This window comes from Nomascus leucogenys, chromosome 12 (genome assembly GCF_006542625.1).
Source record: "Nomascus leucogenys isolate Asia chromosome 12, Asia_NLE_v1, whole genome shotgun sequence".
NCBI classification, from domain to species: Eukaryota; Metazoa; Chordata; class Mammalia; order Primates; family Hylobatidae; genus Nomascus; species Nomascus leucogenys.
Window position 1 is genome coordinate 13,223,216 of NC_044392.1, and position 19,112 is coordinate 13,242,327.

At 52.3% G+C, this 19,112-nt stretch overlaps 1 protein-coding gene across 7 annotated transcripts in view; it reads right to left on the bottom strand.

The window, feature by feature from the left end:
* The window catches only part of ERI3 (ERI1 exoribonuclease family member 3), a 132,673-nt gene that overhangs the window by 18,707 nt on the left and 94,854 nt on the right, over window positions 1–19,112 (bottom strand). For 5 of the 7 annotated variants that reach the window (XM_030823758.1, XM_012511397.2, XM_003278639.3 and 2 more), the window contains one exon: window positions 8,019–8,118. The exons of the other annotated variants lie outside the window; for them this stretch is intronic. In XM_030823758.1, coding sequence (XP_030679618.1) covers window positions 8,019–8,118 — 100 coding nt within the window. The remainder of the gene's footprint in view (window positions 1–8,018; window positions 8,119–19,112) is intronic. 7 annotated transcript variants of the gene reach the window in all.

Below are 19,112 nucleotides of genomic sequence, written 5' to 3' on the forward strand. Positions count from 1 at the left end.
GGATCTGGGCCTAATTGTCTGACCCCTGCCCCTGCCTTCAATCAGCTCTGCGGCTCCCCGCCCGCCCCTTGCCTAACTAGCAGCCATGTTCTCCTCATTAGGACAAGCTCCCCTTGCACACGTGTCCCCGGACATGTCCCCAGCACTCCCAGCTCCCAGCCCTGCCTGGTGGGAGGGTACAGCAGGGACCCAGTTTTGGAGGGGCCTCTGGGACAGCTATACCCTCAGCCACCACAGCAGGCTGGCTTGGGCTACACCAGCCCCTCCTTGAGCTACATGGGCCTGGAGGCCGTGTGCTGGGACACACTCCTGCGCTGGCTCAGCTGCTGGGTACATTCTGTCCTCTGTGTGTCCTTCTTGCTACAGCCCAACTGTCTCAGACACACAGTTCCTGGGAGCAGGGCCTATTTGATTCCAGTCCCCTTTGGCCTGGTTTAGCCTAGTAGGAGGTCTGAGTCAGGGTCTGTGTTCACAGGCTAGTAGCTGAATGAACTTCTCTGCCTACGGTACAAGGATGGCTCTCTTAAATGGATCCAGGCGTGGTGACATGTCATGTGTCTGCAGCTGGTGGAATGGAAGGAAAGCAGTACTCATGGTGGTGAAGAACTCCAACCCTAGACTAGGAGAGATGTGTTCAAATTCCTGCTCTCTCACTTCCTTGCTGAGCAGCTCTCGGTCATGACAACCTTCTGGACCCTCGGCTTCCTCACATTCAGTAGAGATGACAGCCCTTATCACGGGGTTTGAGAATTCAATGAGAGAACAGACATAAAGCCCTCTGTACTAATACCTGGCCCTCAGCAAATGTAGAATGACACTGGTGTGATTCAGACCAGACCAAACAAATTCCCCTCTCTGCAGGCCACAGGCCCCACTTTGCCCAGTGGGGCCTAGGCCTGGTCAGTAGTGTCCAGGATGGGAGGAGCTAAGAGGAAGGGTCCAGAACCCTGCAGAAGGGTAGGGGCAGCCCCAGGGAGCACAGCTAATACTGAGGACAGAGCACCTATGCTGGAGCCAAAGCATAGGGAAGGATGTCCCACAGTAGCTGCAGGTGAAGGGCAGGGCCCAGCCTAAGGAATGTCAGCTGGCATTAGGTCAGATGGGGTAGGTCAGCAGGGCTAGCCCATGAGGTGTGGATTGTCCCATGAGTACCGTGGGCCTGAAAGGAGGGGCTGCTGTGAATGCCACTGGAGTGAAGGCTGTCTGTGCCGCTCTAGGGATTGATTCTCAGGGTACCAGGAACTGGGGGAGGGGCTAGCCTGGTCTGGGCCCTGACATTGTCTCTCACCTTAAACCAGTGGTAATGACTTGCAAATATTGATGAAAACACAAACTACAGATATTGTGTTTTCGGGGAGTGAAGGTGGGGAGAGGGGATAAGGAGGAAAATAAACTGAAATGAAGTCCAGTTATCTCCCATCTGTGGCTGCTCCTAATCCCCCAGCCCAAAGGAATCCAATGCAGTCCCTTATCTGCCCTGTCAATCACTCAATCACCGCCCAGTGCTTGGTGGGCACCGCACGCCCTCACACACACTCAAACACATGCTCACACATGCACACACACGCACACACTTCACTGACTCTTGCTGTAACACTCCCGCCCACCCCCAGCCCATTACTCCTCTGAGTAGGAGCAGCCAACATGCGGGTCCTGCCAGATGGATGCAATTTGCATAATATCAGCAGCGGAGGCTGCAAGATCACCAGGGGTCAGGGCGCTGACATCCCCGCACAGTCTATCTGCAAGTGCTAATTTGGCCGGCATTGATCTGTCTTTCTGATTTCTTTGTCACTTAAGTCTGCAATGGTTTGACAGGAGATACAGAGAGAGACAAGGGGAGGCGAGGCCGGGGCCTGGGGCTAGGAAGGTGGGGAAACAAAGATTGTACTTCCTGAAGAATCAAACACACATAATACATACATACATACATACATACATACATACATACATACATACATACAGGAGAACCTTCCTCCATCCATCTGTCCATCAACTCACCCACCCATCTAGCCATTCTTCCATCTATGGTTGTTACTGAAGAATAGTCTGGTGTCTGGCAAGAACCAATTCCTCAGATGTCTCTGGGCTCCAAGGGGGTCAGCTCAGGGAGGAAGGAGCCAGCACCCTCTTCCCAGGCACTATCCAGGCAGGCCAGTGCAGACCCTGTCAATGACGGGAGAGTTAACCCTTCTCATGACCATCCATCTGCCTGGCTTCTCACTTTCTTAGGGCCACACCAGAAAGAACTGGATGGGAGGGGGCAGTAGTGTTGGGGAAGCAAACACTCTACTGTGCTCTGCCCTTCCCCATAAGGCAGGTGGGCTGACTTCTCCCCTCCCAGCCCTGAAGGTGGCCAAAGCTGGTGGAGGCGGGCAAGTTACCTCTCCGGGACAGATGGGGAGAAGGACATCAAGGTCTGTAGAGGCCTCACATCAATGCATCACCACACAGGTCATCTGAAGCCCAGAAGACTTCATGAACCTCCCTGATTCTGAGGCTCTCTAGCTGAGCCAGGAAGTCCCACATCCCATCAGATCTAAATGCTACCTCCTAAACCCTCAGCCAAGGTCCTCACATTCTTCCTTGCCTTGAGTGGGGGTCCCCCACAGGAATGGGGACACTGCCAGGCTAGATGTCATGGAGAAAGGGGATGGGAGGAGAAGACTGCAGCTCTGGGAAGCAAGAACCCTCTGCAGAGAGGTGGACATGGTCACTCTGTCAAGGGATGCAGAGGGGCTTGAGGCTTCCCAGAGGTGCAAGGCCCCCTCCCCCAGGCCACAGTGGCTCTATCTTGGTACCACCCCCTTTCCTTGCCTATGGCAGCAGGAATAGGGTGATCAGAAGGAACTCCCTGCTGGGCAAGAGGGGGGCTGGCGTTTGGTGTGTGCTAATCCTGGGCCTGAGGTCTTCAGAGGGACCCGGGAAACTTCAAGGAGGGAAGGCAAAGCTGTACTGCAGACGAGCTCATTAGCCAGCACCCCCACCCCCCCCACAACGAGGAGGAGGGCGGGCAGCCCAGTGAGCGTGGCGGCAGAGGCGGCAGAGAAAAGGCTGTCACTGTCCTTTCTTCCTTTTGGTACAAGCGTCTCCCTGAGCCGACGATTCTCCCGCAGTGACACCTCTCACGGGCACTAATGAGATCCGTGTCACAGAGCTAATGCGTTCTGACTGGACTCTTGATAGACACCCCACTCCTTCAGGGGAGACCACAGGCCAGCCCACTGCCCCCCTGGGGCCCAGGCCCCCACTCTGCCACCTGCCAGCCCAGCTCTCTTGCCAAACAGTTCTGGGTAGCAAGCTCTTGAGAGTCCACTTGGTTTCTGGCCATGCCACCTGTACCACAAGCCTCAGCGGGATCCTTCTCCATCCCAGAGCAGAGGGGCCAAGCTCCTAGGCAGGACCACCCAGCCGGGCATCAGGGAAGGTTCCAGTTACTCTCCTAGCCAGCTGAAACCAGCAGTAGTCTGTGGGGCCTCCAAGTTACAATAGCAGGTGAGATTTTACTGACATTTCCTGTGCAGATTTCCAAAAAAGAAGGGAAGGAGGCCCAGGCCCTGCCCTTAGACAACCCAAGTACGTACGGCCAGATCACTACCTCTGACAAATTATAATAGGGCCCAAGTATGTGTTTTGAACACTCATACTGGGAGGGCTAGGCGAGATTCCCAGAGGGGGTGGCCCCTGGAAGATTAGCAGAACTTTCCTGGGCCATGAGGTAGAGAACTGAAATCACAAAGAACCGTCAGGGCCAGAAGGAGGTCAGATGCCAACAGCTGCAGGTCCCTGGCTCAGGGTGACTGCAGCAGCAGAGAGGGAGTGGTGATGCTGCCTTCGCTTTCTTCCTTGGCTGCTGCTGCTGAAGCTCTGTTCAGGCCTGCATGTTTCACTTGACGCTGAGGGAAATGAGGGAAGCGAGCTTGTTTTCTTCCACATCATCTCTATTGGTAGCGCAAAGCCCAATACCAAAAGGGTGCTTCATAGTTCCGCAGTGATAACAACACAGGCTCTGCACTCACATGGGCTTGGGTTTGAATCCTGGCTCCTCAACCAACTGGCTGTGTGACCTTAGGCAGTTCACTTCACTGAGCCTCAGTTTCTTCATCTATAAAATGGGAATGATGATGCCTGCCTTCATAAGACTGTTGTGAAAACTGAATTAGTTAACATAAAGTGCTTCCAAATAATGTGAGTGCTTACTGCCCCTTTGCTGAAATGAATGAAGGACCACTCAGCAGTCCCCTGTGGAGGATGCCCTCCCTCAGAGCCTGTGGTCCAAACTAAGGATGCTGACAGAGACCATCGACAGCCCTGGAGTCAGCAGTTCTAGAAGCATGCAGGCCCTACTCACCACAACCTGCTCTGGCACCATGCTGTTCACCAGGCTCCCAAGGCCAAATCCGCTACCCCAGGAGGAAGTGCCCTCTCCTGACTATGATGTCACACTGACAAGCCTCCAGCAGCCTTTCTGTCCAGTGCTGCACCACCTCCGGACCCTCCTTGGCCATCCCTAAACCTGACTTCACCCTCAGTCCCCAGGGCCAAGCCCATAACTCCATTTGTGAGCTCTGTGGGGGCACAGCACTGTGTCTGCCATCGTTACCAATACATTTCTAGCACCTACCATGGTTCCTGATATATGGTAGGTCCAAGGTAGTGTGTACTGAATGAAAGAAAGTTTGCCTGGTGTCCTACCTCTGTTTCCAGGGCCGATGCACTCTTGCTTACCTTGCTGCCCCTCCCCTTCAGCCTCCTTGTCTGCAGTCTCTCCTCACTAGTCCTTCCCCTACAAACTATGAGCATCCTCTGACTGAAGCCAACACTGACCATGTAACTCCCCTGCCCAAAACACTCCTACAGCTTTCCCACACACAACCATCCTAGTAGCCCCCTCCCCTATGGCCTGAGCCCCTTCCCCACACCCATCACCCCAAGTCTGCCTCTGTGCTCTCTCAGCACCTCCACACCACGCATGCCACACCCCTGTGGCACTGCAGGAGGACTGAGCAGACCTTGGACATGGCTCAGCTATGGGATCTGCAGCACCCTTGCCTGGAAGCCACCCAATGCTGCCTCACCCCCCCCCAGCCAATACACATACCACTCCCCACTCCAGGCTGGCAGCTCCTCACAGTTAATTAGCACCATGTCACTAAGGACCAGACTGAGTGGCCAGTGACAGGAGCTGACCTCTGACCCCCAGGGCTGGGAAGCAGTCCACATCAAACTCTTACAGCGCGACCCTTTTAGCACGCACAGTAACTCAGGGCATCGCCAGTTGAAGCTCATTAAAGCTGTCTCTTTGGTGCGAGGGCCATTAACCTCACTGCTCAAAACCCACGCCTCCCCTTCCCCGCCTCTCCTAGCCCAATTAATGCCCTGCATCCTCCCTCCCTTCCAAGCACCCTCACTCACACCTCAGAGCCAGCCTGGAGGTGGCAGGGCAGCCCTCTTCATTCAAAGACTACAAAGACCAAGTGTCAAGAAGCCCAGTGTCCTGGGGAGCCCCTGGTGCTGGCAACAGAGGAGGGAGCCCCTTCAGCCCCATGGTGTGCCCAGCACTGCATGAATACTTTCCCCAGGGGACTCACCAAGCCTTCCCAGCAACCCAGAGAGGCAGGTGGCATTGTCCTTCATCTAAGGTCACAGGGTTCTGGGTGGAAGAACCAGAACTACTTCTGGCTCCAAAGCCCTTACTCCATTGTCACTCAGAGCCTTGGGCTGCCCCATGGGGCCCAGCCAGATAAAGAAACCTTCTTCTCTGAAAAAGGAGGGGATACCTCAGAGGTCCTAACCTAGGGTCAACAGGTGAACAGACAACAGGGGCATTGCTGAATCTCAAGAAGCACAAAGAGTGGGAACAAGGAACCCCTTCTCACACACACACCCTGGGACAGATGATAGAACAGGCACCCAGATAAAGTATATGTGGGGTGCATTAACCCAGGCTATCCCTAGCCCCCAGCCAGTTCTTCCTTCCCTGGACCAATGCCAGTCTTCTCACTGGTCCTCTTTGGTTCCTCCCTTTCCCATCACTCTTTCATTGATTCATTTACTCACCTACTCATTCATTCAACCACCCATATGCATTTATTGAGCATCTACTAAGAACTAGTTTTGTGCAACACAAACTGCCTCATTGATTCTGAATCAGAGCTTTGATCACATCATTCTCTCACTCACAAACCTCCTGTGTCTCCTCAAAACGGCAGGAAAAGTCCACACCCTTTAACCAGGCATTCAAGGCCTTGCTTATGTCTCTGTTTATTTTCTAGCTGTTTCCTAACCCAAATTTGCCACTCCAGTCATGGGAAGCTTCTTGTAGGTGTCTGAACTTGTCCTCAACACACTGGGTTTCTCATGCCCACAGGCCTTTCTACTGAGTCCTCCTACCTAAAATACCCTTCCCCCATTTTTCTGCCCAGCAAACTCCTATTCATCCTTCAGAGATCCCAATTCAAGTGTCCTCTTCTCTAGGAAACTTCCTGCTGACCTCCCAAGCATATTACCCTGCTGGGTTTGGCATCTTCTCTAGATTGTTTGGAAAACATCTATGAGAGGGAACAGCAGTTATGGTGGAGTACCCCCAGTTCCCCAGGCCTGTTGGTCACTTCCTCTTAGCCTGGGCCCTGGGAAACCCTTGAAATGTCCCAATAAGAATATGAGGGCATCCCTCCTGGGGTGAGATGCCCCCATATCACTACCTCTTAGTGAGAGGTAACTAAAAAGTAGAAGCTACTTGGCAACTGAGGAGAGGGAAAACCACCTTTGGGGCAACCCGGGTGTTTTCTATCACAGCCCTTAGTACCCTGGGTGGCAAGCACCTATTTCAGTCCCTGTCTCTTCCCAGGATGTGAGCTCACTGAGAACAGAAACTTCTACTTAGCACGCCCAGCACCCAGAAGGCACCAGTGAATGTCTGGAATGGATAAGGGGTCTACTATGAAGGAGGTGACTGGTATTCTCTCTCCAGTCCCCCCCACAATGATGCGACCCCAAAGGCTCACAGGCTGTGGTAATGTCAGCGCACTGCCCAGAGACACTCTGGCTCTTCCCCACTTGGAACAAGGCCTATGCTTGGTCAGGTGCCCTACCTGAGAGCATCTGCATGCACACATGTGCATATGCAAACAAAGTAAGATATACAGAACTGAACAGACACACCTGACAGATACACACACAGACTGGTAGCTGCTTCCACACAGACTCATGCCCTCAGAAAAATACAGATACACCGTTACACGCTCCCCAACAGACATGTATAATCATGGACACATTATACTCTCAGTCTGACACAGAGACATACAGCTAAAGGTGTCACACATATGCAGACACACAGATAGACAGATAACATATTCATACTGATAGATCAGAAACTAACAGAGCCTCCAACTGCCTGGAATCATAGCCACTCCAGTTTCCTTCCAAACAAGAATCCCCTTGAGGGTATACCCCCATTTGGTACCCCGAGTGGCCCCCCTCAACCCAGGCACCGCTCAATGGAGGCTGCTGCTCCTGCGGGGGAGTCAATACCCTGTGGACGGAGTCATCGGTCAGAAGGACCCCGACTAATTAAAAGCTGGTGAGGTTTAAATAATTCATCTCCTTAACTCCCATTGATCGTCCAGTTTAGTGGCCACAGACTTGACACAATATTAAACAGCCTCCTCCAGCTCCATGGCGGGTGGGTAAGCTGACATGTCCCCACCCACTGAGGACACTGCCCACTAGAGATGCAGCCAGTGAGGGGGGACCTTGGCCTGAGTCCAAGGCCACCTGTGACTCACCGAAAGCCCAGACCCCAGCCTCCTCCAAAATACCACTTTGAGTGGTGCCTTCCAGTGGTCCCATTCAGTAATTTTCTCATTCCACCCCCCTTCTGCCATCCCCCCAGCTATGTAGAGAGCCCTGTTGGGGCACTGAATGAGCCATGGAAACTCTCTGTGTGCCTGGGGACTGGGGCATGCGGGCAAGGGATGATGGATGGAGCTGCCGGGGGAATATGCGAAGGGACTGACCAATGCCGCTGTGGGGCCGGCCTATGTGTTGCAGGCTGAGGCCCTTGTTCATGTCTAGAAGTCCATTCTTGGGCCAGCAGCCCATGGCGAAGCTGTAAGCCTGGAAGACAGGAGGCAAGTGGTTAACGGAGGCCCTGACCCTCTGAACCAACCCCACGCACAAGGTCTTCCCCCCACCCTCCAAATCTTTCCAACAAGGAATCCCTTTCATAATGCCATCTCGTGAGAGTCCCTTCTCCACCCAGGTCCTCCCCCGACCCAGCAGAAAGTCCCTTCCTTCTCCAGAGTGCCTTTTCTCCTGGGCTTCTCCCCATCTGAGTCCCTGGCCCTCAACGGGTGCCCCTCACCAGGACTCCTCTCTAAGGAGTTCCCGTTCACGAGGCTCCTCCTTCTCAGGAGCCCTCCTCTCACAAGGGCATACCTGGACCTTGCACCCCTCCTTAGGATCTCCCCTTTCAGGAGCCCCCAGCCTCCTCCTCACAATATTACTGTTCACAAAGACTAGCCTCAGGCAGAACCTTGGAAACCAGTGCATCCAAACTGCACCTCACAGACAGAAATGTTGAAGTGAGAGCTGGTCAGCAAGGTGCCATGGTCAAGGTGCTTTTGACCACAAGCAGGCCAGGCTACGGAAGGACCTGGGAGCTTTGTGGTGGCTCAACTGAGGAGAGGAGTAAGGTCACTTGGTCAACTCAAGCAGCTGGGAGGGGAGTACAAGGGGCGTGTGTGTGTATGTATGTGTGTGTGAGAGAGAGAGAGAGAGAGTGTGTGTGTGTGTGTGTGTGTGTGTGTGTGGTGGTGGGGGGCGCAGATGCTCTGCTGAAGGTCAAGTGCTCACTTATGCATATTCAAAGCGGCCACCCATCGATCTGTACTTAATTGTTTTCCTGGGGATGGGGAAGGAAGTGCTGGGGGCATCGATCTGCTCAGGCCCCAGTACTCCATTGCCCCCCCTCCATCCCCTTCCCTCACCACCTGGCTGCCAGCAACCTCCACCTGGGGGGGGACACATGGCAGGGCAGGGGCAGAGCCTTCCCTCACAGTCGCTTTTAGCCATGACTGACCTGATGCCACAGATGAGGAAACTGAGGCCCAGAAAGAAGAGACTTAACATAGGTTAGATCACTATGAAGTAGCCAAATAGGATTTAATTCCTGCTCAGCCTGTTAACCAAATCCTGGGCTTCTCCTGGTAGGCCTGGTAGCTAGTTGGGCCTTCAAACATTACCCATCCCCTCACTTTAGAAGTCCCCAAACACCAGGCTGCCCTTCTACCAGTGGCAGGACAGCGTACAGGGCAGTGGTCAGAATGAAGCTTGGGTGAGTTTCTACAAGTTGGATAGGGGGTCCAGTGATGGAACCAAAGTGACTGCCAGCTGTGAGTAGATGAGCACTGCAGTGGTCCAGCCCTTTGCTAGTCCCAGGAGGTCTCCATCCCACTAACACGCAGGGGAGAGGGCCCAGCACAGGGTCAGAAACACAAAATGGGAGGCTGCACACAGCATCTGTGCCAGGGCCCAGGGCCCAGATGCTGTGTCCACCCTTCCTTTCTAGCTGCAGGAACCAACACTCCAGCCCCATGGGTACTAGGAGACTAGGAGAGAGGGTACTTAAACCTTACCACCCTCTAAAGCCATTCTCCTTGACCGCAGAGGTACCAGCCACAGCCCAACTTCCCAGCCAGCCTTCCCCCACCCTTTCCCAGGCCACAGCTGAACCCACAAATCAGGGGCTGAGTGTGAGGCTCAAGGACAGGGAAGAAGATGCTGGCCCAGAGCCAGGGCAGAGCTGGGATGGAGGCAGTGAGGGAAGCAGCCAGTGGGCGGTGCATAGCCAGAGGAGCCGCTGAACCTGGTCAGGGCTGAGGCTGGAGCGCAGTGGGCCAGAGAGCAGTGGCGGCCGCCTTTCAAGTACTTTAAAATCACTTACAAAGGCCGGATTAAACGATCAGAAATTCCATTTAATAGGACAAATAAAGAAATAACAATCTACTCTATCAGCCTGGAGAAGGCGAGCTGGATGGGTTTTTTTCCCCTCTAAAAAGGAAAAAGGGAAGGAAGGGGGAAAAAAGAAGGATAATGTGTGTTTACTCAAGCAAAGAAAAAAATATTTAAGTGATGTCGGGGAGAAGATTGCAGTAACTAGTGAAGAATAACATCGTCTACTTTGCTGTCAAATCACACCCGAATTTCAGTAATAGATTCTCGGCTGACACTCAATTCAATTCGAAGGTGATCCTGCTTTATCCCAGCCCATCAAATATTAAACACTTGCATTAGCAGGTGCTGCCGCTTCCCGGCTTAAAGCGACGGGCGGGCGGCAGGGCTGCTGAGGCCCCTCCGCTCTGCTTATGGCTCGGGGACAGGGCAGCTCAACGTTATCTGCACGTCATCCTGAGTCTTATCGCAGCTAAGCGGGAAGACCACTTCAGATAACATTAGATGCTTGCCCTGCCGTGTCACCGTGATTAGATTATTATTGTAATTATGACTCCCCAAGATCTTCCACAGACTGGGACGTGTGAAAGGGGGATGGAGGACAGCAGAGCCCAGGAGGGCCAGGCTGGACCAGGGAAAGCTGGGCCCCTGGCAGGAAAGCAGAGTTGCCAGGCAAGGCGGCAACCCGGTCCTGCCTGACGGATGCCTTTCAGGAAGGGCAGTCTGGCTTGTCAGAGCGAGGGCGAGATGAATTGGCATCTCCACTGCGGCCGTGGGTGTCATGCCGCACAGTTTCATATTCCCAGATAAGGTGTGATAACCAATTGCTGCTGTGACATGGCCTCATCCAGCACTTCCTGGGGGGGGAGGGGGGCATGGGGTGGGGGAGGGGGTGGCGCATGCACATGGGTCTGCCAAGCTCCTAATAAGAGGGATTTAATTTTTACAAATGCTGCTTCCAGCGGGACCTTCACATACCAGCCAAAGTCCAAAATGATATTAAAAACGGTTAATTAAAACTGCTCTCCCTCAGCCTGGGCTCTCCCGCTGTTGGCCCTGCTGAGAGCCCTGGCACGTCTTCCCCAGCTACTGACACATGCACCTGCAGAGCCTAACCTTCAGATGTGACCACTAGCCTCACGGGGCCACCCTAGGCATAGTACCAGGGCCCAGCACCTCATGCTCCCCCCAGCTCCTGCCATCTTGGGTACTGCTTAGGCACAGCCAACAGACGCAGATAGCTGCCCACAAAACATAGGTGGTCCCACAGCAAACTGTGCTCCTGCCAACATATGGTCTGGATCCTCACACCTGCTACCCCTCTGCACCTGTACTCATCTGTGCCCACCACTCACTTTTAAAGCCCATGCCTCTCCCCACAAGATATGCAGGCCATGGAGTGGCCCAAGCGCATATATGCTGGCATGCCACAAATGCATCGGACTTGCCCTCAGGTGACTGCCACCCTTCCATTACTTGCTCCCTCCATTTGCCCTCCTTAAGAGATTGTATCTGTCTACAAATCTCAGCAGAGACCTTCCTGGGAGTCCTGATCAGGGTGAGGTGTCATGGGCTATGTCTCAGAGATTCCGGCTGAGGAGCCAAGGCTGGCACTCAGAGACCCATCAGAGCAGGAGGATCAGCAAGGCTGAGCCCTTTGGATTGCCTACAGGGGACAATGAAGACAAGCAGACCCTGGTGAGATTGGAGGAGGCTAGGAAAGCTTCCTGGAGGGAGTGGTACTGGCAGGCTGGGACAGTTTGACAGGTGGCAGGGGAGTACAACATTCCAGACAGAAGGCACAGCAAGGACAACGGAAAGTGGCATGAGCAAGCACAATAAAGGCTTGGGTGTGGCTGGGACAGCCAAATTAGAGAGGGGAGCCACATCTTAAGGCACTGCCTCTCGACTCTGCGTATCTGGCAGCAACATGGCATCAAGGGGCCTTGTGTCCATCTCTTTACTCCTGCCTGCTCCCTCTCACTGCTCCCTTCCCTCTCCTGCCAGCTTGGGGGAATGGGGGTATGGGGCCCAGAAGCTTTCTGATCTTCATCAGTGTGGGGCAGGAATCTGATTTAAGAGCTCTCTCCAAGAGCTTGTGCCCAAGCCCGTTTCCCAAAGCTGCTTCCAAATCCTCTGGGTGCCACTTCTTTGGCTGCATCTCTCTCAGCCATCAGGGTCCACCTGCCCAGCTATGCAGAGTCAGCACCTAGCCCCTGGGGTTCGCAGCCAGAGGGTGCGGCAGGTAGGAGGATGACTGAGGAGCTCCTGAGTCCTGTCCAGGGCAGGTACTGATGCGAGCCACAGGGACAGGTGGAGCTGGCTGAGGTGAAAGATGCTGGGCCTACCAAGCCAAACCACCTCAGCCCTGTGCCAGGCAGGCACGCACGCTTCCCTTCCCCTGGGCTGCTGCAATTTCCATGCGCAGGGAAGCAGGTGCCGAGCTGCTCCCGGCTGGCTCTCCCCTCTCGTGGCTCTGCCCGCCTTGGCTGCTGCCCCATTAGCTTAGTGGCCAGCCATCTGCGACGGGCCTGCCGCATAGCCCTGCTGTAGGCGCGGCGGGTGGCCCCCTGTGTAACAGGGAGCTTTGCCATTAGCGCCTTTAATATTCTGACACCTCAGCACAGCCTGCTATTACATGCAAACGCTGATCGCCCTGTGAAATTACATTGCTGGGCCCGCGAAATGGAATCGTGTATAATCAGCCTCCTCCATGCACTGTCAGTCCCATCACAAACACGGCACCCGGCGGCTTACGGGGGCTTAGCAGCTGCGACAAGTGTATTGGGTTTAATAGATGAAGTAGCCCTCATCGGCTGCAGCATCAGATCCTTCAAAGAGGAAAGAGGCCTCAGCAGCTGCTATGGTGTCTCTGCCCACCCATATACTACCTACCAGGACCCTGAGAGTGGAGTGGACACACAGTGGGAAGGGCTGTGGTTGGGCTAAACGGCTAGAACCCAGCTCAGGCTGCAGACAGAATAGGCTGCTCTGCAACTTTCAGAAAACCCAGAGTTTCGAAGCCTGTGCTAGCATATTCAGCCTATCCAGCCCACCTAGAGGTGAGGAGGAGCAGGCCTTTAACCATACCTCTGGATGACTTGTCACCCTGCAGGCGATTGCTCAAGACTAGGAACCAAATCAAACCAACTGCCATTCCCCTAACCCCCAACAGAGATGAAGCTGTGATGGTGATACTTCAGAGGACAAGGAAGAGAAAGTCTGGCAGACACAACTACTACCTAACTCTCTATCCTGACCAACACTTCCACAGCTGGCGAGCCAAATACCTGAGGCCACAGGTAAACACTAGGGTGGAGTATGCCACATATACTTATGGCACACCCAGCAGCCCATGCCTCATAGAAAGGCTCAGTTCTGCCAGCTATTAGCACTATAACTTTGGATGAGTTATTAAACCTTTCTGAGCCTCAGTTTCTTGTACTGAGAGATGGGATGACAGTACTTTCCTCCAGGTATATCTGAGATCACCCAGGACTACTCACTCCCACTGCTACCTCCAGATATTCTTGGTGCCATTGCTCAAAATGCACCTTGCCTTTGAGAATACAGTTCCCTCTCCCTTTCCCAGGGAACCCTTTTCCAGGTTCAGCCTAACACCAATTGTGGCAGAGTGTATTTTCCTGTGATGGGTTGCAACACTATCTCCCATCTCATATGCTCTTCTTTCACTGTGACTTTGACATACCTACCATCAAGACTAAGTCTCTGTCACCATCCCTGCCCTTCAAGACTACTGCAAAAATGCTTAGGCAGCTTCCACCTCAATCACTGGAAAGTTTCCCTGCAGTCTGGGGCTGCTGTGTGAAGTAGTGAGACTGCCTCAAGGTAGCCATGCCGTGAGGAAGCCCAAACTAACCCATGCAGAGAGAACACAGATAGAAGCCATGAGACTCGGTGAAGAAAGAGAGAGGCCCAGCCAGCCCCCAACTGCTCTACCACATTGTGCCAGCTCCAGCCACTGCCTGACTATATAACCACACAAGAGATCCTGAGCCAGAACCACATTACCTATCCCCTCCTGAATTCCTCAGTCACAGAAACCATGAAGGATAATACAGTATTTGTTGTTATTTTAAGTCACTAAGTGTCAGGGTGATCAGTTATGCAGCAACACTAACTGGCAAGCCAATACCTACTCACTCCTGGATATAGTCTGCAGATGTCTTCAAATTCTTTCCTGCTGCTTCTAGACTATTCTTCCTCTCTCCCTCTGGGACTTCATTCCAAATCATCATCACTCTGGGTAACTTCAGTATCTACAAGATAACCCAGCCATGGACCTTGCCTCTCAATTTCTTGACTCCCTGTGCTCTAATGACCTTCTCCTCTACCTATTTCTGTCATCTTTCCCCACAGCCACCCCCTGAGCCTTGCTATCACCCAGAACTGCCCTCCCTCTGAAATCTCACAAGGACGGATTCCACTCTGGCCCCAGCCTCCTAACCTTCTAGCTTTTGTTTGCTTTCTCCCTCTGCTCTTGCTTCCTCCCAGCCCCCGCCTGCTCCTAGTCTGTCTATCCCCTTTTCGGGCTTCAGTACTTTTCTACTAACCTGAACCCTTGAATCTATCACTTCAACCACCCATCCCCCAATTTTCAACACCCTGCCCACTTGTCCTAGAGCACACCTTTTCTGGAAAACCCCAACCATGACTCCATTTCTCCACACTTGCTCTTGGGCTCAGCAATGCCAGAAAAAGTCATTCTTATATACAGAAAGTGGTTACTACAGATCCAAGACCACAACCTTAGCAACCCTCAATGGTACTCACCAACCCTACTTCCTTCCTACTTTCACAAAGATAATAAAGCCACTAGGCAGAGCTCTTTCTGCAAGCCCCTTATCTACAAATGCATCTGCATCCTTCCCCACCTGCTCCTTCATCTCCCCTGTTCTAACAGGGGAGCCACTACGCTTCTTGTCTAAGGCCAACCCCGTACTTGTGCTTTACAGGCCATCCTTTTCCCACCTCCTCAGGCCCTTGCTCCATCTAGTATCTCTTGTCTTTCTAAATCCTTAACCTCCTCTTCTCTGCTGGCTTCTTCATTAACATTCAAGCATATGCTTAGATTTCTATCACTTTCACATAACTTCTCTGTGTCTTGGTTTCCTCCTTGTAAAATGGGGGTTACAATAGTTCCTACCCCATAGAGTTGATGTGAGGATTAAATGAGTTACTGTCTGTAAAATGCTTAAAACACTGCCTGGCTCTCTGAAACCTATGTTAAGTTTTAGATTATTTTTAAAGTTCTATATGCATTCCACATCCTATCCAGCTACTGCTGTTCTCCTGTTAATGACCAACTTCTCAAGACTGCCTCCACTCCCTTCCTCCTTCACTCCTTCACACCCTGCAGTCTGGTCAAGCTGCCGCCATGCTGCCCCACATCTGTGGACAGTTTCAGATTCTTACCTGCCTTCGCCACTTTGCAGCCTGCTCCATCTCTGAAACCCTTCTCCCTTCTTGACACTCTACTCAGTTTTCCTAGCTCTCTGCCATTTTCCCCACAATCTCCTGTATAGTCTCCTCTGCATTTGGTCATCGTATCTGTGTACTCACCCACTGTGCACTCTCTCTTCCTATTTTTTTCTACATGCAACCACTCTCCTTGGGCTCCTTGGGTGATTTCCTCAAGTCCATTGTCTTCAACCTTTCTAATTTCCAAATCTGTATTTCTTACCCCTACTTGAGTGTCAGACATATATATTCTATTGCCTACCTCGAATCTCCCCCTGGATTTCACATAGATGCTTGATTCTCAATATGTTTAAAGCTCATTTCAACATCTCCTCTTCAAACTGCTGCTTCTCCTGGGCTCCCAAATTGCAGTGAAAGCTATTACCATCTACCTGGTCTACCAGGCCAGAAATGTGGGGGTCAATCTTGATTCCTTCCTCTTCCTTACTGCCCACCAAGTCCTGGGATTGCTGTTTCATGCCTTCAAGCCTTTGATGAAGCAGTTCCTTCAGCCTGTCTAGAACGTCCTCTGCCTTCTCCCACATTTTGTCCTAATTTGAACACACACTCCTCTTTCAACATTCAATTCAAAAAGTACCTTCCTTTATAGTCTTTCCTGGCTCATCCCCCCCTTTAAATCCCTCATACTGTGAACGGCACCTGTAACATGGATTTTGTCTCCCATTATGCTGAGAGTTTCTTGAGGGGGCTGGGGGGTTGTATTTGCTGTCTCTGAGTGGTCTCCACTGAGAAAAGGGGAAGCGAGAGGAGAAGGGAAGAGGAAGAAAAGACATCTCTTCGGGTATAATTCTACCAAGCATGGAGGCCTGGTTTCCGGAGCTGCTACTCCTGCCAATCCTACCCAGTCTCCTTCAGGAACCATAGTTGTTCTTGCCCAGCAGAACAGCAACGGCCCATCCCACAGCCATTCTTGGAACTGGGGGCTCAGTTGCCTGTTTTAAGGAAGAGGGAACTGTTGCTGTCTCCTCCTTTGCTGTACTCTCAGCCTATGGATATCCCCCAACTCATTCCTCAGGCCCAGCAGAGGCTTGACCCGCACAGCTAAAGCAGCAAAGGGATGGACACTTGCATCAGGTGACACGAGCCCATCCTCCCTAACCCCAGATGGCAGTTCTGTTGTGTGTACACTGTTCTCTGGCTACCAACATACTTCAGGGGCCCCAGAGCTGCTGCTGCCTCTCTTCATCAATGGAACCTGAGTGGGATAATTATCGCCTATGTGTACTTAACCTTACTGCTCACCGCCTCCAACACAATGGCTGCCTCTAGTGTGCTGGGCCACCACTACAGCAAAGGCAGGGGCTATGCCACAGGTCTAGGTCCCACAGCATTTGGTACTGGGGGTCCCAGGAGTGGCAGACAGCTACCAGCTCAGTTTGATCCCAAGTATTATGGTCCCGAGTATTTTCAGGTGGAGTTTTCTCCTTCTTGCTCCCAGATTTCTTGGTTTCACTGCTGAGTCAGAGGGGCCTTGGGGACAGTGAAGTTTCTGGGTTGAGAATAAGATAAGTAGCTCCTGAGCCATGCTGCCTCAGTCCCTGCAGAAGAGGGTGGCCTGTCTGGGGCTCCACGTGCACTGTCACAGAGTCTAAGGCAGCAGGTCAGTCTGAGCCAGCTGCCCAGGGTGAGAGCTACATTGTGAGTTTTCTTTGTTTTCATTACAATTTCCTCTCCCACCGCTTCTTTTTAGCCAGCCCTTTCCTCCCCGGGGTGCTGGGGATTGAATGAAACACCACCCCCGGCTCCAATAAGTGTATTTCAATTACATCTGTCACTGCATAACGATATAATGATATATCATGTGATATTAAATCCATGGTAATCATATCAGGGATTTTTTTTAATCGTGCACTAATCGCATTATTACATCTCTATAATTAACAACAGGAGGTATGGAAATTCAGTTAAGGCAGTTGGCTCAATGTACTCCCCCCAACCCACCCCCATCCTGGCTCCCCCAGATCAGGACCCGATTAGGAGACAGGGACTGCAGGGCACTTGCCAGCTGGGCCAAAGCCCCACTCCCAGTGCCTCAGTCATGGGCAGAGCTTTCCACATCCAGGGCTGGCAGAGACAGTCCAGGGTGCTTGTCCATCTTGTGGTTCCTCAGGAAAGAAGCCTGGGGCAGAAGCCAAACAGAGAGGCCCGACTACAGGGCTTAGCTGGGGCCTTCCAGACTTCCCACCACTGCTGCACCAAATCATCTCCATGGGGAGGGATGTCACCTTTTCCTTCAGCAAGGCCCTCAAAGGCGCTTGTAAGGCACAGAGGTGAGTTTCTCCCTCACGGCCTCCTGCGCCAGAATTCCCTCTGCTACTGCTACACATACACCCTCCCTCTAACCCAGCCCTCTGACGGCTCCTAACAGCACCAGGTCCAGCAGCTGTGATGTCTCTGCCTCTTGGTCCTATCATCCCTGGTGATAGCTGACCAAACCCAACTCCCTGAGGCCATTCCTCCCCAATCCTCTCTCAGAAGCTGGCCCTTCATATCATTAAAACAAGTGAGTTTTGATAACAACTGGGATGTTCCTCCATTTCCCCAAAACATTCTAAGTTCTTATGTTCTCCCACCCAGGCCTAGATGGAGAGAGGAGGGGCTAGAGGCTGCAGCTTGAACTATGTCAAATGACCCTGTCTCTCCCACCCCCCTTCCTGATACTGAGCTGTTAGGGCTAATCCCCTCAGAGGTGTCAGAACCAGTCTGCAAAGCAGAATTCTGTGTTTCAAGTCCAAAGCTTTGAACCTGGCATGTAACTAGTCCTCAGTAAGGGGCAGGCATTTTGCTAAGTTTGACTCTCAGAAGTTGGACAGGCCTGAAGATAAAAGAGAAAAATCATGTCCTTTTTCCTAATAAAAAGGAGACACTAATAGCAGTCAGCACTTAGGCAAAGCACTTTAAGTTTCTAAAGTGCTTTCCAAATTAAAATACAATCCTTTATTGAGCATGCAGCACTACCGCCACCACCACCCACCCAGCCACCCCTCACATACAAAGGTATATGCATGCTTGCACACAGCACACACGCCTTCACTTTCTTTCCCCCTGGGAAAAAGAAGAAGGGTATTCAAAACATTCATCCCAGATCCCCCTCCCTCTTCATTAGATTGTTCATGTAACACCCGTTTATTGAGGAACTACCACATGCCAAGCCCTGTGCTGGGTGCTGGAGATACACAGACCAAGCAGACCAAGCCACTGCCTTCAAGGAGCTCCCAGGCTAGAGGGAGAGACATGTAAACATATTTGCAAAACAACACTGAAGGAAATCAGCAAGAAGGACCCATATGGCCTTCAGTGGGCCATAGGTGGGGCACCCAGGGAAGGTGTAGGCTAGGAGCTCAGACCAGTGGTCTGAGCTGAGACAGAATCCTAAGAAGCAGATGAGTGGTACAAGAAACTAAGAGTAGATAAGATCACCCAGGAAGAAACTAAAAACCTTTAGAATCAGATGAAGCCCTTCTCTTCTCTGATGTTTGGAGGGAAAAAAAAGATGAGAAGGTTGAAATTCCATCCTCCAGAGCTAAGGCCCAAAGAACCTTCTCTTTGGGGTGCACCCAACATCCTGGCTCCTGTATCTTCCTTGGTCAAATCAGTCTTCACTTTACCGTAATATGATGGAAGAGTGCAGGCTCTGGAATCACACTGACTCATTC